Source organism: Pelodiscus sinensis, chromosome 1 (assembly GCF_052426305.1).
Source record: "Pelodiscus sinensis isolate ZL-2025 chromosome 1, ASM5242630v1, whole genome shotgun sequence".
NCBI lineage: Eukaryota > Metazoa > Chordata > Testudines > Trionychidae > Pelodiscus > Pelodiscus sinensis.
Window position 1 is genome coordinate 124,679,318 of NC_143052.1, and position 24,979 is coordinate 124,704,296.

The window sequence follows — 24,979 nt, forward strand, 5'->3', positions numbered from 1 at the left end:
TGTTGCCATTGCAATTGTTTGGGTCTTTGCAGAGAGAGAATTTTTTGAAAGAGCAACGTGATTTTCTCCCTGCAGAAAGCATTATTTCTCTTTGTTTTTGCTTTCTTCTTGGATACTGTATTTTTTTTAATTATTTTGCTAGTTCCAGTGCCAAGAAATTTTTTCCCCCACAGAATTAAATGTGACTTGCCATACTGCCATTGTTTCACTTGCAACTTATTATATGACCTCGATCCTTCACGGTTCAAGCTAAAAGTGTTACATCTATAAATGCAAAGGAAAAACCTATGAGTTAGAGTGCAAAAAAAATTTATCTGACAGTACTACGAGCACAACTTACAGTTAACACAAACACTGTGCTAAGTTTTGCCTCAGGGCTTGTTGTAATCCAGTGACCCCAATCTTTGCTAACATAAATTTAAAAAATAATACTTAGGTCATATACAGCATTTTTATTAGTTAATCTCAAAGCACTCTGCAAAGGGAGGTCAGTATCATTATCCCCATTTTACAGATGGGGAAACTGAGGCACAGAGAGGTTAAAGTGACTCACCCAAGGTGACCAAGTCAGCCAGTGGCAGATCTGGGGATAGAACCTGGTCACCAGAATCCCAGTGTGCTGCCCTGTTCAGTCGGCTATCTTCCCTTAAAATTACCTTCACATTTTTCTCGCCTGAGCTGAGCCAGACAGTGAAGAACTGATCCTAAGCAACTAGTCCCTTGAGTCAAGTTGTGTTTTCAGTTACAGCAGTGTAAATCAGGAGTAATACCAGCAAGGTTAAAGGAATGACGCTGGGGCAGATGAGGTCAAAAGCAGAACCTAGAGCTGTTGAGGATGTGACTTAATGATAGTTGGTGGCTAGCAATTTTCCACTTGCAAGCTGTAGTTTTATATTTAAAGAGGGAAACCACATAAGAAGCATTTTTTCTTAGTATATATTTAGCTCTGTTTTCACAAAGCTTTGAGAAGGTGAATTTATTATTTTAGGAGTTGCCACAGCTGAGGTCAGTAGCTGTGTCCCTGGGCACTGGGGTAGGGGAATAACTGTGGTTAGTGTTAGCCATTCTATAAGCTTTAATGAGAAAAACCCACATCATTTCTCAGTGTTAAGTCAGCCTGGGCCAAAATTATTGTAACAAACTCTAAGACAGAGTTTCTCTAAGGGGTCCATGAAACCACTTTGAGAAATGAGTTAACAGGTCGCTTCGGTATGTTTACTTATGGGTGCTGCAGCCAGGGAGCCTTGCCTCTCCAATTGGCTCCCCTTGGGCTGCAAACAGTGAACCAGAGCCAATGGGAGCCATGAGGCTCTGTGGCCTCGGCGCTGGTAAGTAAACTTACTGGAGCAGCCAGCTAACAGGTTTCTCAAAGTGTTTTTGCGGACCCCTTTAAGAAACTCTGCTCTAAGAGAACCAAGCCTGTTCTATTTGGGGGGATTCTGCTTAAACTCTGGGCAATGAAATTCACTCACAACGTGATTAGATTTATTTTCCTTTTTTAAATTGGATCTATGCTGAAAATTAGCAAGCAGCATACACAACAGCAGAGCCAGTTTCCTTTGTTCTTTGCCTTAATCAGAACGGAAAGAGGAAAAGGAATGCACATTGTCCTTTTCTCTTTGTTCTACAAGCAGATGACTCACGTGCACCTGCTTCACCTATGTTGTGCCATTATATTTTAACTCTGCATCCTCCCTGTTCTGTAAATGCAAGAAGAGCTGTGTGGCCTAGTAATAGTTCAACGGAATTAGCTTTGGGCCTTGTTTACATGAGAGAGTACTGTAAAATCGTGAATATAATGCGCACCTACCATTTCAACGTCAGAATCCTGGAAAAAACTGAACTCCTATATAATGCGCACCCCCATTATACTCGTGATTTTACAGTATATACAGAGGAAGGAAAGAGCTGCTCCCACCTGCAGGCTCGCCCTGGAAATGCGCATGCCGCACTGGGGAGCCGGCAGTGGAGTTTGAAACCTGCTCCCTGTTCTCCTGCCTGCGCGCCGCGCTGAACTCACCCCTACCGCGGGGCCCCTTGCCCAGCTGCCGGCCAGCCGCGCTGACCTCGCGCCTGCTGCAGGAGCCCCCTACCCAGCTAACCTCACACATGCCGTGGGGGCCCCCTGCCCAGCTGCCCGCGCGCCGTGCCTTGTCCAGGAGCCTGGCGGGGAGGGCGAGTTAAAAACTTTACAGATGACCTCCTATGTATAATGCACACCCTGGCTTTAACCCTTAAAAACCGGGGGAAAAAGTGCGCATTATACTCGCGATTTTACGGTAGCTTCTATTTAATTAAGTTGGTTTAGAAACCAATTTAAATCAGTACAAGCTCCTCTTGTGTAGACACTTTATTTCCCTTGGAATATCTTATACACATTTAGCTTATGTGCTTACCTGCACAAATTGTTGCATTAGTTTGATTTAATTAAACCAGTGCAAAAGGCAGTGTGGATACTCTTATTCTTAATCAAAGTAGCTTATTTCAGATTAGCTAAAGTCAGTTAGGAACAGGTTTAATCTGAACCAAAACAAGCAACGCTTCAACCAAAGGAAGAGTGCCCATGCAGAAGCTTACACCAGTTAAACTAAACTGGTTTAATTAAACTAGTGCAAGTATGTGTGTAGACAAGTATGAATTAGGTAAAAAATCAGCTTACATTAAATCAATATAAACCACTCTAAAACTGAAATAAGAGTGCCTTGCTCCCATTTAACTAAATTGTTTTTGACCACTTGAGTGAATTGGTCTGTAGTCACATTTTGGTCTGTATACCAACCTGGTTATCAGAAGTAGTATAGATGCTTCAGGCCACTGAAAAACCCTGATCTAACGAAGGTCATATCACATGGAAAGGTTATGGTTTGAAGAATAAAACAGATGCCAGCAAAGTCTGAGACACTTTTGAGGTTTAGGGTGGAGATAGTAATGCTTTAACCCCAAGGGGAATCTTTGGAGGTAAACATCTAAAATGATTGAAATGCTGGCTGAGGTCCAATATTTACAACACATTCTAAGGCAACCCATTCACATGACACCATTCGCCTGATGTGAATAATAATATTAACAAAAACCAAATTTGCAGTAGTGATGTAAGAGTTATTGGCTAACCTTACCGGATAAACCCCTGGCTACTGCCAGGAGCCCATAGGACCGGCAGCCCGTGGAGCAATTAACCATGTAACTGTTAAGAATTTCAGTCAGTTACACAGTGGTTTTAAAAAAATGTTTGCAGAAGTAAAAATGCAGGCCCATGTTCTTTGTAAGTTTTTTATTTTAACATTGTATAATTCAAATTCCTCTAATTTCTGAGAGGAATCCCATAGATTTCCAGTGAGATTCACTTTCAACTCCAACTGCATGCAGAAACCGTTCTTATCTCTCTCTTCTTGGACAGACACTGACTTTATGCTGTAATGGTAATAAGGCGGTGCACTACTGAGTGCTTTTCAGCAACAACATTTTTCTGGGAGGCAGCTCAATTCTGCTCACTCTTTCTTTTCCCCTCCTAATACTGCTGAGTCTCCCATTGGTCCTGTGTATAATGAGTAACATTAGATTTGTAAATCAAGGTTGGATATTTTTCTAAAAGAGTTGCTCTAATTCAAACTGGAATTACAACTGGGAAGTTTTATGGTTTGTTATGCAGGAGGTCAGACTAAACCAGGGGTTCTCAAATTGGGGATTGTGACTTCTCAGGAGAGTCATAGTTTCGTGGTGGTACATAAGTTTTAAGCTCCATGGCGCTGACAGCTTCGAGTCCCAATTCATTTAAATTGGACATCCTTCCTCCCCCATACATCTCCTCCCATTGCCTTTTCCTTCTCCACTTACGTCCTCTCTTCTCTGATCCTTTCCCTTACATTCTCTATGCTGCAGTTCTTCTCCTCTCCCCTCCCCCATCCTCCCACGTACCCCAGAGGCAGGAAAGGAAGATGCAGACAGGAAAGCAGCAAAAAGCATGATGGCGTGTCAAATGCAGGATGGCTGAAAGCTGTGCTTTTCTGCAGGCTGCGCTTTCTCCCATCTCTGCCTATTTTTTCCTTTCTTTTTTTTCTTAGAGCATGTCTGTAAAACTGGGTCAGGGCCTGGCGGAGGCTCTCTGCACAGTTCCTGCTTGCATGGAATGGGAGCTGAGCACACAGGCTGCAGTTATTTCTTTCAGACAGCTGTAGTTGAAAAATGTCTTTCAGTGATGTGTGTAACTGCTGAAGCCTCAGAGTCAGGAGTGACATAAGCTAATTGCAGTGGAAACTGATTATAAATAGTGAACTTGGATAGAATCTGGCACCATGCCGCTTTCCGCAGCTCCCCTTGACTGGGTACGGCGCACCACAGCCAATGGGAGCTGTGAGGCTCTGTGGCTATGGACACTTAAGTAAACAAAGTGTCGCAGGCCCACCAGTGGCTTACCTGGGCAAGCCTGCGACCCAGCTTTGAAAGCCACTGCTCTAGTGCATGGTTCAAAATTTCTACAGAGCAGTTCTTCCTTTTCTATTCTGTCTGTATTCCATGGGGAGAGGATGTGAGGAAGAAAGGTTTTGTGTCATGTGAAGGGAAAACACATCCTATCTTCCTGTCAGCTGCATTCCTCCTAGCCATTAGTCCCCATGGTCAGGGATGCAACCCCATGCATACGGCCACAAGAACTGCAATACTGGGTGAGACCAATGGTCCATCTAGCTCAGTATCCTGTCTTCTAACAATGGCCAGTGCGAGATGCTTCGAAGAGAATGGACAGACCAGAGCAATTCCCAAGTGAGTGATCCCTTTGACTGCCACATGCTAGGACTGGAAAGCAAGGGATCACTCACTTGGTAATAGCTCTGGTCTGTCCATTCCATTTGAAGCATCTGACACTGACCGTTATCAGAAGACAGGATACTGGGTTAGATGGACCATTGGTCTCACTTAGTATGGCCATTCTTATGTTCCCCTTTTTGCACCCTCTGCATTTGCCCAGGAGCCAACTCAGACAACCAGAACTGGCTGTGGATATGAAGATTTTGCCCAGAAAGCAGCTGTATTGTTGAATTATTATTTTTTTATCTTATGTTTCTAGAGAAGGCATGAATTTATAAAATGTATAAATGTGCATCTGTCTGTCCTTCTATCTCTAAGTCCCTTTGTTCAAGAACTACTACACGGTAATAGGACCACCAAATTTGGTATGCAGCTTCCTCTTACCATAATTTAAAGCAAGGTCAGGGTTTGCTTGCACCAGGACAAGGGGATGTAGGTGGAATAGGACTGTTTTTCATAAAATGGAAAGAGAGAGGTCTGGTAGGAGGACAGTTATACTGTAGAATGACCACAGGGAGCAGCAAGGAGTAAAAGATGGCGGCTGGAGCAGCTGTAACACCATTGGGCCAACAAGGGGCAGAGGTGAAGAAAGGGACAGCTATTCTACTATACATTTCAGAGCGTTTGTGTGTCTTTTTGTCTCTGTCTGTCCCCTAGTTGGGGGACATGCACCTCTCCCTCGGCTATGTCCACTGCGGCTTCAGTGACCATGGACAGGCACTTCTTACCTAACCCCAAGCTGTTGTGGTGAGAGAGGGCTGGGGTTGTCTTCTTTCCCCAGAGCAGCCTAGATACTGAGCCCATTAGCCCCATTCCCATCCCCACAACGACTTAAATGAAAAAAAAAACTTATTTGAGTTAAGGACCCGAGTTTCTATATATTTGAGAGAGTTGGTCTGACTTTCTGTTTGTTCAAGAACTCCTCCTCAAATGGTAAGAGCTAGGACTACCAAATTCAGGATGCAGCTTCCTCTTTAGCATAACTTAAAGCAAGGTAAAGGGTTGGTTGTGTCAGGAAAATGGGATGTGCTGGAATGGGATTGCTTCTCAGGAAACCATACAAAAAAGAGACACAATCACCAGGCAGGCAAAAGGGGATGGCTGGGGGCACCCCTGTCATTCTCTAGTCCGAGACTGGCCCAGCCCCTAGCCTCCTATCCCCAGGTGCCCTTTAGGGAGGGGAGGGGCTAATGTTTCCCCCCTTGCCTGATTCGTACAGGGACGTTGCTGGTTGTTCCCCTTCATCAGGGAGCCAAAGGAAAGTGCAGTTTGCTGCATTCCTCACTGTGGTGGTGGAGTACCAGAGTCAGACAAACCTGGACCTGCCCCAACTGAGGGACATGCACCTCTCCCTCAGCAGTGCCTGCTGGAACTGCAGTGGGCATGGAGATGTGCTTTTTTTCACCTGGCCCCAAGCTGCTGCAGTGAGAGGGCTGGGGTTGTCCTCTCTCCCCGGAGCAGCCTGCACACTGAACCCCCTCCTCCCCAGCCCCACCCTAGAGCAATGATTCAAATGAAGCATCTACATTTTCATTTTATTTAAAAAATAAAATGAATATGGAGTCACGGACCTGAGCAATGCCGAGTAAATCTTCATTCTGTGTAATTGTTTGTTCTGTGACGGGAATGTAGGGTTAATTCTTATGCAGTAGTCATTGTAGATTCTTGCCCTTAGCTCCCTAGGTGCAAAAGTAACAAGTACATGCCACTCTGTGATACGTGAAACTTATGTGTAATTCATTACCTTGTCGCTGCCTGATAATTACAGGCAATTAAAAGGTAAACAGTTAACCATGTGACTGGAAAGTGCTTAGATTATGTGAGTGTTCATTTGAATTAAATCATTTCCAGGAGTGAGACTGCCTACTTTTCTATTGTTTCCAGTTTAGTTAGTGTGCATTTTCAGCAAAACATCCTGTAGTGGTTTTTTAGTCACCTTTCAAATTGCTTGCAGCTGATTAACTGGCATGCCACCACAGAGTTTTCTCAACCAACCTGAGAATGGCAATCCCTTGAATAACAGGATGGGAGTGGTAACAAAGAAACCAAGAAGGGAGTGGTTTAACAAAAGAATATTTAACATTGCCTTTCTCATAATATAATGAGTTGTGCTGGAACTGAGAGCTCTTAACTATGGCACTTAGCAACAACCCTTAAAACTCTTTTTGTACCACCAGTGCATCGTTTTCATCTGTCACTTGAGGAATCGCTCATTAGTTCCTAGCGAGATACTAGTTTGGAAAATCCTAGCAAGAGACTAGTTTGGAAAAAAGTAAACCAGTCATTGCAATTGAGCTGCCCACCAGTAAGGGAAGCACCCTGTTTGAACCGGATTGAATCACCTTCTCTATCATCTTAACTCTTTGCAAACTACAGTAATTACTCTCTGGGTATGTTCCATGTAAAGAAAATCTAATTTGCTGGCTACTAGGAGCTGATAGGTGGGGGAGAGAGACATCTACTGTTGTTAAAAGTCAGGACCTGCTTGCAACGATGGAGTTCTGAGTGTTCTTTCAAGAATCTCTTTCCTCTCCTGCCCTGCCTTCCTGCTGTCATGGACCATGACCTCATTGTGCTAGGCATGGTACAAGTATAACAAAAAGATAGTCCCTTTCACAAAAGGTGGAACAGAGAGACAACAAGTGGACACAGAGATTCTGATGGGAGAGTGTAAGGAAATAAAGCAACAATAATAACAGAATTGATTTTCTGACAAATAAATAGTGTAGATCACTGATGATCCTATTGATTCAGGAGTTCTCTAGTGATCTATTCTAGTAGCATCCTTGTAGCATGTGATTTTTGATTGACTCTGGGAAGAAGAAAAAAAGATACATTATCCACGTCATCCTTCCTGTATCCGCTCATCTGGCCTTGATGTGGCTTCTCAATAAATGTAGCTCAAGAAAAGAAGAAATTCTAACAAGCAGTGGAGAATTTCCAATGTTTTTCAACATTTGTGAATCACAAAGGGACCATACTACTGCTGGTATGAGCTGGCATAGTTCTGCTGATGTCACCTGTTTCCAACAGCAGAGGATCAGGACTAATAGTTTTGTTTCAAAAACAGTAAAATGAGCGATGTTTATGATAACCTTGTTTTTTACGTGGAAAAAAAGGAAGAAAAGTTGGTCCTTGGAGACAGTCTTTTCATACTGTGCAGAAATCAGTAGGAAAATCACCCAACTTTGAACCAAATGTTGCATCAATTGTAAAGCCATATTTTCAGCTCATGTTAATGGGTGTCATTCTGCTGATTTCAGTGGAGCTACACTGATTTATTCCAGTTCAGGATCCAGCTCTATGGCTGTGTCCAGACTTAGGGGTTTTTTCGAAAAAAGTAGCCTTTTTCGAAAAAACTTCACCTGCGTCAAGACTCAAGCCGCGTTCTTTCGAAATTAAATCGAAAGAACGCGGCTTTTCTTTCGATGGCGGTAAACCTCAATTTACGAGGAAGAACGCCTTCTTTCGAAAGTTCCTCTTTCGAAAGAAGGCGTTCTTGAATGTAAATAGGGCTTCTTCGAAAGAGAGCATCCAGACTCACTGGATGCTTTCTTTCGAAAAAGCAAGCCGCTTTTTCGAAAGTTCAACGTGCAGTCTAGACGCTGTCTTTCGAAAGAGGCTTGCAGTCTAGACATAGCCTATATGTGTGAGTAGCAGTAGTTGCAGACCCTTGCTATATAATGGGGGAGAGGGGTGTTACTTTTTGTAACCTTCATTCCTGGCAGGTGATTGCAGCCAGGAAAAAAAGCCTTATCACCACTCAACCATATGTATGTATTCTTATTACATGTTTACATTTTGGGGATTACATATAGTTTGGTTGTAAATTAACTTGGTTTTATTTTCTAAGGCACATGGGCCCTGGCACTGATAGATGAAGATAGAAAACTTTTTCCTATTCCCCAGACATGCGAATGTTTGAAAGGGATACTTGGGAGAAAGTGCCCACACTAGAGCAGGTCAGAAATTTTGGGATGCAACATTTTACTGTTGGAAAATGCCAGTTCATCAAAATCAGAATGTTCTGAGGAAACATGTCAATTTTCATTAAACTTCTGATGGAAACCTGGCTGGCTGCCATGGGGCCAAGGACTCCACAGTTGCCAGCTCCTGGGCTCTGTGGCAGTCCACCTGTCAAGGAGCTTGGGAGCTGGTGCTTCTTTAGGAGTTAGACAACCAAGGAGGATAATTGCTAGCTCCTGGTTCTCCAGGCAGATGGCCCTCCTGGGCAGCCAGCAATCTAGGCTGCCTGACTGGACAACTGGTATCCAGGCTGTACTAACGTCAAGGCAGCCAACTCCATGGTTTGCCTGACTTTCCTGGGGACCCAACCAAAAATTTCACTTCTGTTTTTCCAAAGTAGACTTTTTTCAGTCTTTCCCTGCCATAAAAATTTGTGTTTTTTGGGGGGGGGGGGGGGCGGGGGAGGGGACTCTTTTCCAAGCTAGTTCTTGTCCACACCTTCTACTTAAATGCCATTGGAATACACTGGACTAGGAGAGAGTTTGGGAGGGATGTAGTGGGGAAATTGGTAAATATTTTGCTATAGAAATAAGAACTGTCCAGGCTCATCTACATTGGCCCCTTTTCCGGAAGGGGCATGTTAATTTCAGAGATCGCAATAGGGAAATCCACGGGGGATTTAAATATCCCCCACGGCATTTAAATAAAAATGTCCGCCACTTTTTCCCGGCTTTTAGAAAAGCCGGAAAAGAGCGTGTACACTGGCCCCGATCCTCCGGAAAAAGCGCCCTTTTCTGGAGGATCTTATTCCTACTTCAAAGTAGGAATTCCTTCAAAGGAGGAATAAGATCCTCCGGAAAAGGGCGCTTTTTCCGGAGGATCGGGGCCAGTGTAGACGCTCTTTTCCGGCTTTTCTAAAAGCTGGAAAAAAGCGGCGGACATTTTTATTTAAATGCCGTGGGGGATATTTAAATCCCCCGCGGATTTCCCTATTGCGATCTCTGAAATTAACATGCCCCTTCCGGAAAAGGGGCCAGTGTAGACGTAGCCTCCCAGTTTAATAAGGGTATTTGATATGTGTACAATCCCTCTGAGAACTGGGATCCTCAGATCTTTCCCTTTCTCAGTCCTGCACTTCCATCTCCCAGCTTCTCTCCTTGCCTTATTTTGGGCTGGAGGAAAATTTTCAAAAGTGCCTCAGTTCCATTTTTCTGAAGTGACTTGGGTTACTTTTATAAGTACATAGAAACTCATAGTGATGTAGAGTGCCTAGTGCCAGATTCACAAAGGTATTTAGGGACCTACTCTCTTTGATTTCTGTTAGATGGATGCACCTGTGTATATCTGAGCCCGAGCGCATAAGTCACTTTTGAAACAAGGACTTAGATTTTTTTCGAAATCATTCAGATACTTCTGAAAAGTTGTATCCTAAATCTCACTGAAAGCGAGCATAAGGAGAGGAAGAGGTGTGATTAAAGGAAATGAAAGACATATTAACACATTATGGTATGTTAATAAGTCACTTGAGTCAGGATTTGTATGTATTTTGGAGGCTGCCCCTTCATTGCTCACCAGGGTGGGTTGTTGATTAGAATTGGTTGATCAAAATGGTAAAAAAAAAAATGAGGGGGGGGGTCATTATTTTGATTTTTAATGGAAAATCACAGAACACCTTTTAATAAATATCAAGTTTGTGGTACAGTTACAAGTCAAATATCCTTTATTTTACCATGAATAGCATTAAAAAAGCCCAGGCTGCTTCATATTGGACACATGAGCTAAATTCATTGAAGAATCTTGGTCTCAATTCAGGAAAGGATTTAAGACCATGTTTACGTGTACATTGAGGCACGTGCTTACTACATGCCTTCCTGAATTGGGGCTGTAATTGTCACCACCTTAGAACTTATATGCCATACAGATCTAAAAGGATAATAAATCCTTAAATATTCAGTCACTCTTCTGAGTAAATCTGTGCATTATATTCTCCAGCTTTACTTAATCATGCAGTGCCTGGTAGTAAATCCATATGTCACTTTTTTTCAATTACTTAAAATGGATCAATTTCTACCTTCTGCCAGTGAGCAACTCCTGTTGATTTTTATCACTGTTGTGCATACCAAATAAAAAATTTGCATTAACTTTCCTCTGCAGTTTGTAAATAAAGGTCTTATAAACTCAGTGGTTGGTAGTTAATCCACTGAATTTATACCAATCGACTTTAAACTGTTCAGTGCATCCACACTAGCTAAGCTAAACTGTGTTCTGACACATGAAGTTTTCCGTTCCAAACTCCCTAGCTCTCTGCTGCAGCTGCAATTCCTATTTCTCAGCAAGGCTTCTAGAAGGAGTGTATTCTTGTAGAATTTCATAAGGCTCTATCAAACCCCACTGGAAGGCTAATACCATGCTCCAGCGCAATTGTCTTTTCTTCGGTAAAGGACATACCGTCTTAAATCCACCCTCCCTGAAGATTGGAGATCAGTATACAGTACACTTCCAATAATCCGGCACCTTTGATACCTAGGTGGTGCCAGATTATCGGATATCCGGAGTACCAGGAGGTACTATAAGGGGGTATACTCCCAACCCAATTCCCCTTTCCCCCCACGTTATGCTCGGGTCCTGGAGTTGCCAGTACAGCCACGCGTATCCCTCCAGGTGCTGGGGCACGTGCTCTGAGCAGCTGGCTTTTCAATGAGCTGGCTGGGACGTCGTGCACAACCCAATCTCCCTCCTCTCCCCTTCTCTTCTCCAGAGCCAAACACCTCCCCTCCCTGCTGTCACCCAATCCCCCTTCTCCCCCAACCTTATGTCTGGGTCCCGAAGCAGCTGCCTGTGCTCAGCGGCCGGCTGCTAGTACGTGCAGGCTGGATGCTGTGTGTGCTGGGGATCGTGAGTGGAACGGAACAGGTCACAGCGGCCCGGCCGTGAGAGCAGCTGACCCGAGCAGTTCCGGGTTCCAGTTGATACTGGACTATCAGGAGTGCCGGACAACTGGATGGACTAATAGAGTTTTACCCAACAAAATCCCATCCAAAAGACTGAAAAATACCAAAACAAAATGAGAACAAGTATGTTGGCACTAACATGGGAGTTGCAAGCCATCACTGTTTTACTCTGCTTGTGTCTCATGTCTACAACTGGTCAGAAATTTTCTGACAATTTTTTTTCTATCAGACAGCTGCCTGGTCAACTGCTAAATTCTTCCAGGCTGCTCAGGGATGCAGCCATGCAGGCTTCCAAGATTGTCATCTGCAGGGCAGCCTGCCAGGCTCTTCCCATGTGTCTGTACAGCACCTAAATCTCCGCTGAGGTCCCTAGACACTGACATAATAGAAATAACCATCAGTGCTCTGTAATTTCCGGGGTGTCCTCAGGATGTAATCGTAAGTAGTGAAGTTTTTAGCACCAGGTCTATCTTTTGTTTTATTCTCATGCTTTGATACACAGCATGGCATAACATAACTGAAATGCCAGCTCAGGTACGTACTCTCAAGAACCAGAAAAGTATACCATGCCTGGCTATTGTGGTGAACAGTAAGCCATGCTGAGAGGCAACGTGCACTGCCATTTACAATGGAACACAGCAGTTGCCTGAGATTTCAGTAATAAAGCAGAGTGCAGAGGCATCATCTGAACTAATGGGATTATGGAAGACCTCTCACCCTAATTTTTCATATCCTACTGCATGCTGTAGTACATGCCTGCAGCTATAGCTAGATCACTTCTGGGCTGTGATCCTGTCAGCTTTCTAAAGCTCTCTGTGGGCACGGCTACACTGCAGGCTAAAGTCATGTTAAGATACACAACTTCAGCTACATTGATTGCATAGCTGAAGTCAAAGTACTTTAACCAGCCTTTGGCACTATCTACACTGCAGGAAGTCGAAGGAAGAACACTCTTCCTTTGACTTCCCTTACTCCTTGTGAAATGAGGGTTACAGAAGTCAGAATAAGAAGCCTGTTATTTCGAAATAATTTTGAAATAACAGGCTTACTGTGTAGATGCGCACTCTACTTCGAAATAATGCTGCTGTATAGACATACCCTAGGATAGTTAGGGAGAACTTAAATAGGGGGTTGGTGTCTTAGGTGAGATGAAAAAACTGCTCTTGTGACCATTGTGGTTATTGGAGATTGCACTGAACTTTTTGAAGGAGGAAAGGTTGTGAACCTGCACTGTTACTAACCAAATCCCAGTTTCGATTACTGCATCTTGCCTAAATAGGTTCTCCCTCCCATTTACAGTTAGATACCTGTGGGCTGATACCCACTGATATAAACTGTAGCTATGACAATTTACACCCACAGAAGATCTATCTCCTTCCTCTTCACTTTCTGTCCTCAACTCATTTCCTTTGTGCTGTTGCACAGCTACTGCTCTCTGTCCCAGAGGTAGCTGCATTTCAAAGTTTGCTGAAGCCATTCTAGTATCTAGCAATCTTTGCAAAACACTGAGATCTTGCTGTTTGAACACAGCTAAATATGAATGTAAGAGATTATCACCATTTTGCCAGTGTTACCATGTGCTATCATATTGGGGGTGAGGAGTTTAACCCTGAGCTCCCAGAGTCAAGCCATTACGTGGGAATCTCAGTTTTCATGTTTATAAAATAATAAGGTTCGTAGCACTCAGGTTACATTTTCATGAATGTCCCCTAAAAGCTTAAAACCCAGAAGGTAAGAAAAAAGAATAAAAAAGATATCATTTGTCTTAAAAATCATGAAGGTTTCTTTTTCCATCTCTTGATCTTAGGTGTGGAGAGGGTCTGATTCATGATTTTTCAATGCTTGAGTAGATAATATTGCTAAGGCTGTTTTATTTAGCTCATAATTAACAACATACATCAATGTATAAACAAACAACACTATAACTGTACACTTAAAAGTCTTAGAGTAGCAGCCATATTTGTCTGTATCTTTAAAAATGAGTAGTCCTGTGGCACCTTTGAGACCCACTTCTTTGGATGACTTGACCTTGAGTAGAGGAAAAAAAAGGGGGACCTTCAGAAATAAAGGAGAGGGAGAAAAAATATCTGGCAATTGTAGTCCTGGTGCTAATGAGACTGAGTGGGTTGGAAGTGCCTGATACTTAACTTTTGATGTCAATAAGGTGTTGAATGTAAGGAAAGCTGGTGCAATAATATGTCATCCAGCTAAAGTCTTTGTTCAGGCCAAAGGAAATGGTGTCATATTTGCATATGAAGGTCAATTCTGCACTCCCTCTCTGTAGTTGGCTTGTGAAATTCCTTTGTAAAAGAATGGCTACTTTTAAAACCATGACTGAGTGTCCATCCAGGCAGGTTAAAATGTTGCCCCAGGTTTCTCTGTGTCACCATTTCTGATGTCTGATTTGTATCCATTTATCCTTTGTCAGAGAGACTGTCCAGTTTGGCTAAAATACATGGCAGAGGGGCATTGCTGGCACTTGGTGGCATAGATCACATTAGAGGGTGTGCGATTATATAAGCCACTGATGTTATGGCTTGTGCGGTTAGGTTCTGTGATTGTCACTAGTATAGATGTGTGGACCGAGTTGGCAATGGGGGGGAGTGTGTCTGAGGTGTGATGTGTGACTGCTGGAAATAATTTGCTCCAGGTGAGGAGGCTGTCTGTAGGTGAGGACTGGCCTGTCTCCCTAGGCTTGTGAAAGTAAGGGATCGTTTTCCAGGATAGGTTTTAGATTGTCAATGATGCACTGGAGGGGTTTAAGTTGGGGGCTGTAGGTGATGACCAATGGTGTTCTGTTATTTTCCTTGTTGGGTCTATCTTGAAGATGCAGATTTCTGGCTCTGTCAATCTGTTTCTTCATTTCCCCACGTGGGTATTTAAATTTTAAGAATGCCTTGATCTTTTAAACTGGTTTTCCCCAGCACCGGCTCCTGCCTACCTTCCCCTACCCCCCCAGCTGCCTTCCTGTGTTTATCAGCTCCCACCTCCACAAGGCAGCAGCACAGGGTTGGAGGGGCAGGTGGATCCACTGCTCATGGGGATCCAGTTTTTAAGCCAGCTCCTCATGGGCACTGGCTCCCGTTCCCACTCTCCCCCCGCCCCCCCACTTGCTGCCTCTGGGGGATGGGGAGGGAGAGAGTACGTGTAGTTGACAAGATTAACTGATAAGCTCGGGCTCATCAGTTAATTGTGTAGTCATCTACACATTGACATCCCTAATTGTAGGGGGGAAAGGGAGGTGCAAGTTGTTGAAATCCCAGTGGAATTCTTCAAGGGTCTCCTTCCAGTGGGCCCAAATGATGAATGTAGTGTAATAAGAGGAAGGGCTGTATCATTGGAAGATGATGTTCTACACACCCAGGCTGTGTCTAGATTGGCAAGTTTTTCCGCAAAAGCAGTTGCTTTTGCGGGAAAACTTGCCAGCTATCTACACTGTCCGCTTGAATTTCCGCAATAACACCGACGATCTCATGTAAGAAATCAGTGCTTCTTACGGAAACACTATACTGCTCCTGTTTGGGCAAAAGTCCTTTTGTGCAAAAACTTTTGCGCAAAAGGGCCAGTGTAGACAGCTCAGATTTATTTTGCGCAAAAAAGCCCCGATCACGAAAATGGCGATTGGGGCTTTTTTGCGCAAAAGTGCGTCTAGATGAAAAGCATCCGTGCCAATCTAGATGCACTTTTGCGCAAATGCTTTTAACAGAAAACTTTTCCGTTAAAAGCATTTGCGGAAAATCATGCCAGTCTAGAAGTAGCCCTGATGTTTCCATTCTCCTCAAAGAAGTGACTTTGCAAAGATTGCTTGAGGAGTCTTTACCTGCTCTATTCCCCTTGTCTCCTATATTTTCACCTGAAAGGCTGTAGACCTCAGGCTGCACAGGATATTTAGTTTTACTAATTCTTATAATTTCAGTAGTGCTTAGAGATCCCAACCATGATTGGTCCTGTTGTGCTAGGCACAGTACACAGTATGAGACAGTCAGAAAGTAAGACAAAGAGGGTCTGGTCTACTGGTTGGAGAAGTGGAAGTCATGTCTACTGGTCTGTGTGGTGGCTTATGGATTGGCTGGAGCCTAGCTCAGAAATGATTCATGTGGTTTATGATTCATGATGCATGTGGTTTAATCAAGCTCTAGTTGATGACTCCTCCCCTCACACATAGCTACATCATCACTCCCTCTTTCATAGAAGAGGTCCCTCCCATACATTCAGGCATACTGGTGGAGGAGGAAACATGCTTATGCATGGTGCTGTGCCTGTTCAAGGATCAATACAGGGCTCTGGAGCATTCGACCTAGAACTCATACACCAAAAATAAACAGTTTTACAAGTTCATCGTATAGCCTGAAGATCCTCACATTTCTGGTATTGAGAGGCTATATATTGCTCCACTGAAAGAGTGAGTGTGTGTGTTTTCTGCTATTTAGTCTTTACATGCACAATCCCCTTCCAGAGAATTCAGGAACATCTGTAACAATAGTTTGAGCAGGAAGGATCTTGCAGGTGGTAACAATGTATTTGTGCCAACAGACAAAATAAAACGTCATCACAGCTGCATAGGACACCAGATGCTCTTTAGTTTTTCAAAAAGAATTGAAAAATGTCTGACTGCATGCACAGCTGAGGGCTAAGACTACCTGCTGCCTGTGTAAACAGCTGGAGGTTTTAACTTCATTCAAAGATACTGGCACTTTGAGGTCTCCGTGCTTGAAAAGTGGGGATGCAAATAAACTAAAGTCAAAATGAGGCCTGACGATTAATGTCAGTCTAGTTCTTGCAAGCGAAAGAAGGAACTTTGTGACTAAACTGGAGAGTAAGTTTTACTGGCAGGTGCTGCTGTGTGAGGGCTTGTGGGAGGAGAGAAGATCCCATAGTGCTAGTGAACTGATCATATTCTTCAAATGCCTTTTAAAATAGCAGGCAGAATCCTTCTCCAATCCTAAGGGAGCTCCTAAGTAGGAGCTGAGTGAGGCAGTCTGAGAGCCACTAGCGATTATCTTTGAAAAGTCATGTCTCATAGGATTGATTCCAGAGGACTGAAAAAGGGCAAATATAGTGTCCATCTATGAAAAGAGAAATAAGGACAACCTGGGAAATTGCAGACCAGTCTGCTCAACTTCTGTATCCAGAACTATAATGGAACAGTCAGGCTGCGTCTAGACTGACAAGATTTTGCGCAAAATGGCCGCTTTTGCGCAAAACCTTGCCGCCTATCTAGACTGGCCGTGAGTATTTGCGCAAGAACACTGACTTTGTACTGTACAAAATCAGTGGTTCTTGTACAAATACTCCGACGCTCCCACTCAGGGATAAGCCCTGTTGCGCAAGTGTCCTTGTGCAAGAGGGCCAGTGTAGACAGACAAGTTAATTTCTTGCACAAGAAAGCCCGATGGCTAAAATGGCCATCGGAGCTTTCTTGCGCAAGAGAGTGTCTACACTGGCACAGATGCTTTTGCGCAAAAGAACATGCCAGTATAGATGCTCTCTTGCACAAATACTTTTAACAGAAAAACTTTTCCATTAAAAGTATTTGCACAAAATCATGCCAGTCTAGATGCAGCCTCAGTTTGCAAACACTCAAGATGATGATGGTGATAAGTAACAGCCTGGATATATCAAGAACAAATTATGTCAAACTAACCTAGAAGCTTTCTTTGATAGGGTGACAAGTCTTGTGAATGGGAGGGAAGTGGTAGATGTGGCATATCTTGACTTTAGTAAGGGTATGTCTACATTGTGGGGTGTTTTCTGGGATACCAGAGTATCCCGGAAAAACTCCGCCATGTCCAGGTAACGCGTTTGCTCTTCCACCAAAAAAAGCAGAAGTGCAAACGTGCTCTTTTGGAAGCCCTGTCTTCCTCATTCCGTGAGGAAGAAGGGATCTTCCGAAAGAGGGGAATTTTCCAAAATTTGGTCCAGTGTAGATGGGATAAATTTTGGAAAAGCCTCTTCTGAAATAAAATTGGAAAAAGCTGTAGTGTAGACCTAACCTCTGGCTTTTGATACTGTCTTGATCTTGCATGTCCTTCTTTTAAATAAACTACTATAACATGGATGCAAAACTAGTTCCCAGAAAGTAGTTATCAGTGGTTCACAATCTAGCTGGAGCAGTATAATGAGTGAGGTTTCACAGGGATCAGTTCTGGGTCCAGTTCTGTTCAATATCATCATCAGTGATTTAGATAATGGTTGTTTAATTGGTTAACTGAGTAAATGGGATTTTACATCCCTAGTGGGGACATGTAAAAGTATTTGTTAAATTGGATGCTCGAAATAGAATTAAATACAAATGACCTAATTTGTTAGTGCCAGCATGCCCAGAGACTATAGGGCTGATTCTCAAACTGCAGCACCTGAGCAGCTTCCACTGAAGTCAGTGGCTATAGAGTTAGAGCTGCCACGTAATAAACACACCAGCTAGTTTGTCAAAACCCTGATGTATCAACTTCGGTGTAATTTTTTTCAGTAGGTGAAGCTATCAGTGAGCATTAGGAATTTTGAAGGAACTGGACCTCTTTTATGAGAGGCTCCACACCATGTAGATTTAGGCCCTTATTTAGAATCTCTAAACCTTTGCTCTCTCAGGAGAGGAATCTGCAGTGTGGAGGGTACAGTCACTGCACACGCAAGGGGCATGGGAATAAATGGCAGGGTAAAGTGTAAGGCACTGCTTAGGCGAACAAAGTAGAGTGCCCCACAGTCCTGATTCCCAGGGTATCTATCTTACATGGCTCTCTCCACTCCAAAACCAAGTCTCCTTCAGTGACACTGCTGTTTTAAGTAGTGTAGCATCCCACTGCCTCCTTGATGCTCGAGTCTTTCCTCATTGCAGAGTCTGTTAGCAAGAAAATCTCTGGGAAGGGGGAGGTTGTGTGGAAAGGCTCCAGCAGGGGAGAAGCTTTCACTATCTCATACTGGGTAACACAGTGCAGTGTGGATGCGGCCTGTGTTCCACTGCCACATGTAGCTAGCTACTCATATTACATGCCACTGCAAGTGGAGACAGGGCCTTAGAATGCCCAGAGGGTACCACTTGAGTATGTAACCAAAGTCCTAGATAGGGTTTGTGCAGCAACAGCTTCACTGCTCTTATTACCGAAGCTGGTGTGGCTCAAAGTTAGCTCAAGTAGTCTGCAAGTCCTGGAATCACACCTCCCAATTGCAGTGTAGACATATATACTCTTATACTGTAAGTTCCTGGTGGCAGTCTTTTTGTTATGTGTTTGTACAGTGCCCAACACACAGGGCTCTAGTTTTTGATTGGGCTTCCCATACATTACTGCAATATAAACCATAACAATAATAAACCAAGATAAGACAGCATGTGTGCTTTTGGAATATAATGTAATCAGAATGCCTACTGGCTCTCTGCTCTGGTGAGCAATTTGAGTTTCAGATGTTGAGAGACAGGATTCATCTTCAGTTTTGCTCTTTCTTTCAGGGGGTTCATGAATCTAAAGGAGTGACTGAAGACTATTTGAAACTGGAATCCCTGATACAGAAAGTGGTTTCTCCTTACTTGGGCACATATGGTCTGTATTCCAGTGATGGACCCTTCACACACTCCTCTTGTATTTTGGGTAAGAATAACAGGGGCTTTTATAAAGTCATTGATTTGACATAGTGCAGATGGCTAGCTAAAAACTTCGTAAATACATCATGCCTGTGCCCTAAAATGGGTGACTGTTGATGTCAGATAACAGAGGCGTGTACTTTCCTTCATGGTGCACTGGGGGCATATAAAATTACCGCTAAGCTGCAATTGGACTAAACCTGCTCCAGGTTTTGAAACTCTGAAATAAAATTTGTAATAAAAGAAGGTTGACCTCATGCATAGCACAATCCATAGAACATCAAATTAAATTATCTTAATGGCCCCTTCTGACCTGAAAATCTATGAATAATTCTACATTTTTCTATTACCTTTCAATGAAAGGAATTGAACTCAGATGTTTTATGGAGTGTGAGGTAGAAGGAGAGAGGATGGGCAGATACAAGAAGTGCATCCAGCAATTACTGAATGTAGCTATTCTGAAGTGGAGAGCTGTGCCCTGTAATCAGGACCCAGCAACCTTATACAACTGTTTAGGACTGAAAATAATCATGAAGAATGATCAAAAGCACTCAGTGTCTTCCATAGACGATCCCAACTGATGGCCGTAGCGGTGTAGTGAAGCCAATACTGAATGCTATTCCATTTGAGTAATTTATGTTGTTGAAAATGTAGGGAAATATGCAGGCACTGCAAGTCTGGACGGAAAAGTGATAATTGTACCCATAATTTTAAAAACAAGTAATTTTCTACCCAGTTCAGCTATAAACCGTATTTTCTAGACAGTCGATTTAATCCATTTTCCTCATGAAATTGTCAGTAAAATAGTTCCTGATTTTCACACAAAGCTGAATTGAAAGTGGAGTGTGTTGCAACATGTCTATAAAGAAACAGATCAATTTTATGAGTGCCAGTCTAAGCTGGTTATCTTCAGAACTATAGCCACTCCCCAACTACCCAACCACCTCCCCAACCACCTCCACTTATGACCATCCGCACTTACGACCAAAGCGGTCGTAAATGCAGATCTGAGTTACGAACGGCAATCCGCATTTACGAACAGCGCGGTCGCCATGTAACTCTATGGGATTTGAGTTACGAACACTTCGAGTTACGGACCAAGTGTTGGTCTGTAACTTGTTCGTAACATGGGGAGCGGCTATATTCTGTATTCATTATTGCTATGACCAGGACATGAAACAGGGTAACTGCTGGTGTTGCTTGGGACACCAAGCCCCTAAGGTGCCAATAGCAAGCCTCAGGAACCGGACTTGGAATCAAACACTGTAGGTTTTTCAGAAGGTTAGGCCTCATTGGCACTAGTTCTGTGGGGTCCCCAAACCCACTCAAGACACATGGCTACGGGTAAGGGTATTTTTTCAGGCCTGACAGGAAAGGGAAAGGTTGCAGCTATTGTACATACCTGACCTTAAAACACTTCATAGTGCGCACTAATCACCTCTCTCCTTGCATAGGCTCCCTCCCAAGCCACTCAAAGCATCCTGAGTGGTAGCTGGATCGGGGCACATAACTCGTAGAACTTTGGAACCTCTGGAAGGATGCTTAATAGTCATTTCATTCTTGTGTGCACACCCATTCCGAAAGGGTCTTAGGTAGTACCAATAATACAAAATTGCTGCCACCTAGTGGTCAGTGTTTGAAAGTGGCTTAACTGAATTCTAACGATTAGCTGAAAAAATCTGGACTACTGTGAAACTAAGCAACAAGGCAATACAAGTAATTTCTAATTAAGTTTTTAAACCAGTATTTTCCAAAGTGATTAATTTTCAAAGAACAGGTGACTGAGGCATAACTGCTGTGCATGGATTTTATATTGTTAAATAGCTTACTTACAATTAGCAGCACCATCTTCTTGGAGCACATTTTTGTTCATTCTGGAGGACGTGGTTTGGTGAAAGGACAAGCTCAATTAAATCAAAAGAGAGTTAGACTCCAACAGATACAGGACAAAAAGCTGGGTCTCAGATCCTCATGGTAAACTTTGATTCCAGGCCTCTCTTCCCATACATGCAGGGAATTTCCAATAACATTAACCTAAGAGCATAATTTCAGTCCTGATTTGTCATTAAATAAAAACACTGTCTCAAATTCTTGCAGTTTGCACAATATTTGGCATTCGTTCAAACCCCTAGTTTTTGGATTCATTTGAATGATCGAGAATCTCAGCTTTATTTTTTCAAGTAAGTTTTGAAGAAAAGCTTGAAGATATAGTCCCTAAAGACACAAAAACTAGAAGGTTAAATAAAAAACCCTCAACATTTCTTTTTTAAAAGCTCATTTTTTAATTCACTCGTGTTGTAAGGACCCCTCATTTTTGAATGCTTGGGGAGGTTGGCGGGGGTGCTATAAAAGACAGAGACGTCAGAGATTTTATTTGAGATTTGTGTCTGTTTACAGAGAAGCGCTTCTTCCGACGTTCCAAATCAGGTGACATCCTTGCCAAGAACCCGGTGGTGAGATCGAAAAGCTACAATAACCCACTGCTGACCCCCGTAGCTGAGTACGAAACAGAGGGAATTGCAGCCAATGGAACTGGCATCCGAAGGCACTCCGTTTCTGAAATGACCTCCTGCATGGAGCTACAAGGGTATTCCAATCTCACAACCATCATGGACAATGGCTCTAAAAGCTCGGTGACAACCATGAAGAACTCACTCCCAGGAGACCAGGAAAGACCCAGTGCCAGTTCAGTGCAATGTTCCAGCAAACTCAGTGCAATTGAGCAACAGCAAGGCCTCTTCTGTTCTATGGATGATCAAAACAGGGCTTTTGAGCTGGCCAGGGACCCCGCCTTGATTCCAGTCCCTTCTTCCAGCCCCGAGAATATAGTGGACCAGATTTTGGAGTCAATTGACTCTGATTCTGAAGGAATATTCATAGATTTTGGCAGAGGTTGTTCAAATTCATCAACATACAACATGGATGTGAGCAGACAAAGCATCGTGTGACTGACAGGAGACAAATCCTTAGTTTTATTGTTATGTACAAGTAACTGGTATGTCTGGCCACACAGCAGGGGAAAGGTACACATACAGGGCCAAAACTTCAGCTGGTGTAAATCATCAGAGCAGTATTTAAAAAATAAATAAATAAAATCAGTGGAGCTATATTGATTTACACTATCTGAAGTTATGGCCCCCCAGTTTTTGTTTTTTTTAAACCATCAGCCTATTTTCTTCCCATTGTTCTGCAGTAAGATCTCTTACTGTCTTTGTAAGATTGTGGATTGTTTGTGTTTTTTTTCTAAATCAGAAAGTGTCTAATAGAAAGCTGTTAGTTCAGCTGGATAAGTGCATTTAATGGCATAATCCGTTGTACGCCTGCAGTCAGCTTTTATTTTTAGTTGTCTTGAAAGATCCCTGTAAAGGTGCAGATTGCTCTTTAAACAATATGATCTTGGCTGGGGGGGAAGACTTAAAAAAAAAAGATGGTCATAAATTGTAGCAGGATACAATGATTTATAGTGAGTCTTTTATTGGTGTGTTGTGTATGCACTCCTCTCACCTCAATAAGTCAGGGTTATTAAGAAAAACAGTAAAATAAACAATGTGCTACATAATGCGATGCAGTGCCTGGCATCTAATGTTGTGTTTCACAGCCAATCCAGTGTCTAGTTGGGAGAGATGGCCTAAAACTGGCTTTTAGGACTATGTTAATTTGCTTTTAATGTGCCACTTCCAAGAATTTTGTGTAAATTCTTAAAGAATTTTCCAATCTAGCACAATGCAAGTTACTTGTTTCCTGTGTAAATAAAGTTATGGGCTTTAAATATAAATCTTAATTATTTATCAGTGTTCTTAAAGTATTTTGCAGCAGGTATTGTAACTAGGCAGGGAGATTTAAAGGGTTAGATGTTAGAGTATGAACCAGCAGCCCTTCTCAGTATGCAGAGTCCCTACCCATGCCAGCAGTCCCATGGAGTAAGTAGAATTAATCTATTACGAGCGGTATACAAATGATTTCAGGATCAAGCCCCCAGAATGGTGCAAAGGAGCTTAGCTACTTGACCGCCAATAACGTGTAATGTGCACTATGCAGCTAAATCCCAGTTTCACCTAGGTTTTTTTACCTAATGCTTTTAAAATAAATATGGATCCTACCCAGTTGCCATATTGCAATTATTTGTCATGGAGGAGTGAAGTCTTAGAATTAACCACAGACCATGGTCTATAGTCCAAGCAGAAGTTGAGAGAGCTTCTCTCATTACTTCATCATATCTTAGTTCTGGCTCAAGAGGGACCTTGGAGACACCTGCACAGTTGCTTAGCCTTACTCCAGGATGGGCAAATTCTAGCTTGCAAGGTGGATCTAGTCTGTAGGGTTAATCCCTGGCGGGCCCCCACCAGGGATTATTTACTTGCACTTCTGCAGATACCGGATGATCGCACAGCTCTCGTTGGCCACGAATCGCCATTTGCAGTCAATGCAAGCAGCAAGAAGTGGCATCTTGGTCCACGCTGCTTCCTGCCACTCACATTGGCTGCAACCAGCGATCCACAGCATGAGCTGTGATCATCTGATACCTGCAGACGCGCAGGTAAACATATTGATGGGGCCCTCCCAGGGACTATCCCTGGCAAGCTGCCATTTTTTGTATTGCCCACCTCTGCTCTTACTACTGTGGGTAGTTTGTCAAGGCTGAGGTATATTTTTAGGGAGGTGCCCCGGAGCCTTGCACTGCCACTGCCCACTCTACCTGTTCTGTGGGTAAAAAGGACTTTTCACTTGCACTAAATGTATTTTTTTTTTAAAAGTAAGAAAAACATGTTTTGCCCCAGATAAAGTTATTACTAGCTCTCACAGGGTGGAATGTCTCTTTAAGGGACTCAGATTTAGACCTAATGGACCAATTAGCTGCCTCTTAGGTGTTGGGCCTGAGACCTGGTGGTAGCCTGCAGACCATCTGGCCTTCAGATGAAAGGCCAGCAAGCTACTGAGACCTGCAGGTAATGGGTAAGTACTCAGAGGGAATATTGCCCCATGGCAAGTAATGTAGTTTGTTTGATATGGAGAAATAAAACACAATCCTGAAGTGAGAAGAGGTTGAAATCCTGGCTATTCATGGAACCCAAGGATAGTGTTTCGGTAGAAACACCTCTCAAAGAGTCATGCTTTACTTTTGTTCAAGGCTGGTCAAAACACACAGCTGTTTCCAAACTTGAGCTTGCTCAGATGCAGAACTTGAATATAACAATGACCAGATTAGTTGCATATGACTGGGCTCTGTCACGCTCCAAAACTGGGATTCCCCTAGGGTTTTGATATTAGTGTACCCTTAGGAGTTCAACAGGGCCACGATGGAGCAATGGTGAAGCTTTGCAAGCTGAATACCTTTTGCTGTGAGATACAGAGTGTGGCAGGGAGTTTGGACTTGCAAGTTCACACCTGTCTCTGCTTCCCATGAAGATGAGCACTGCACTCTGGGGAGGGACAAGCTGAACAAGCCTGTATTCTAAGGTACAGCTTTTCTAATTGGCCAACCTTGAAATCCTTGTAGTTTCCATACAACCTTTTCTTTCCTTTCTTCCCTCTGAGACATCCACTGCATCTGGTATTTTATTTGAAGGGGAAGGACAGAAATCAGACCCATTAAAAAGAAAAGCTGAGCTGAATCTTGAAAAGAGTGAGAGTGGATGACAGGAAAAGCCACCTTGATATTTACAAGGAAATGGCTTATGGCTTC

The 24,979-nt window shown here is 43.1% G+C and overlaps 1 protein-coding gene across 4 annotated transcripts in view; it reads left to right on the forward strand.

The window, feature by feature from the left end:
* PRR5 (proline rich 5) overlaps nt 1-22,860 on the forward strand; it is a 117,011-nt gene extending 94,151 nt beyond the window's left edge. For 3 of the 4 annotated variants that reach the window (XM_089770201.1, XM_089770197.1, XM_089770200.1), the window contains 2 exons: nt 19,165-19,303; nt 21,694-22,860. In XM_089770201.1, the coding sequence (XP_089626327.1) occupies nt 19,165-19,303; nt 21,694-22,244 (690 nt within the window). In that variant the 3' untranslated portion in view covers nt 22,245-22,860. The remainder of the gene's footprint in view (nt 1-19,164; nt 19,304-21,693) is intronic. The other variant, XM_089770203.1, reaches the window with a different exon arrangement.
* Nucleotides 22,861-24,979: the final 2,119 nt, after the last annotated feature.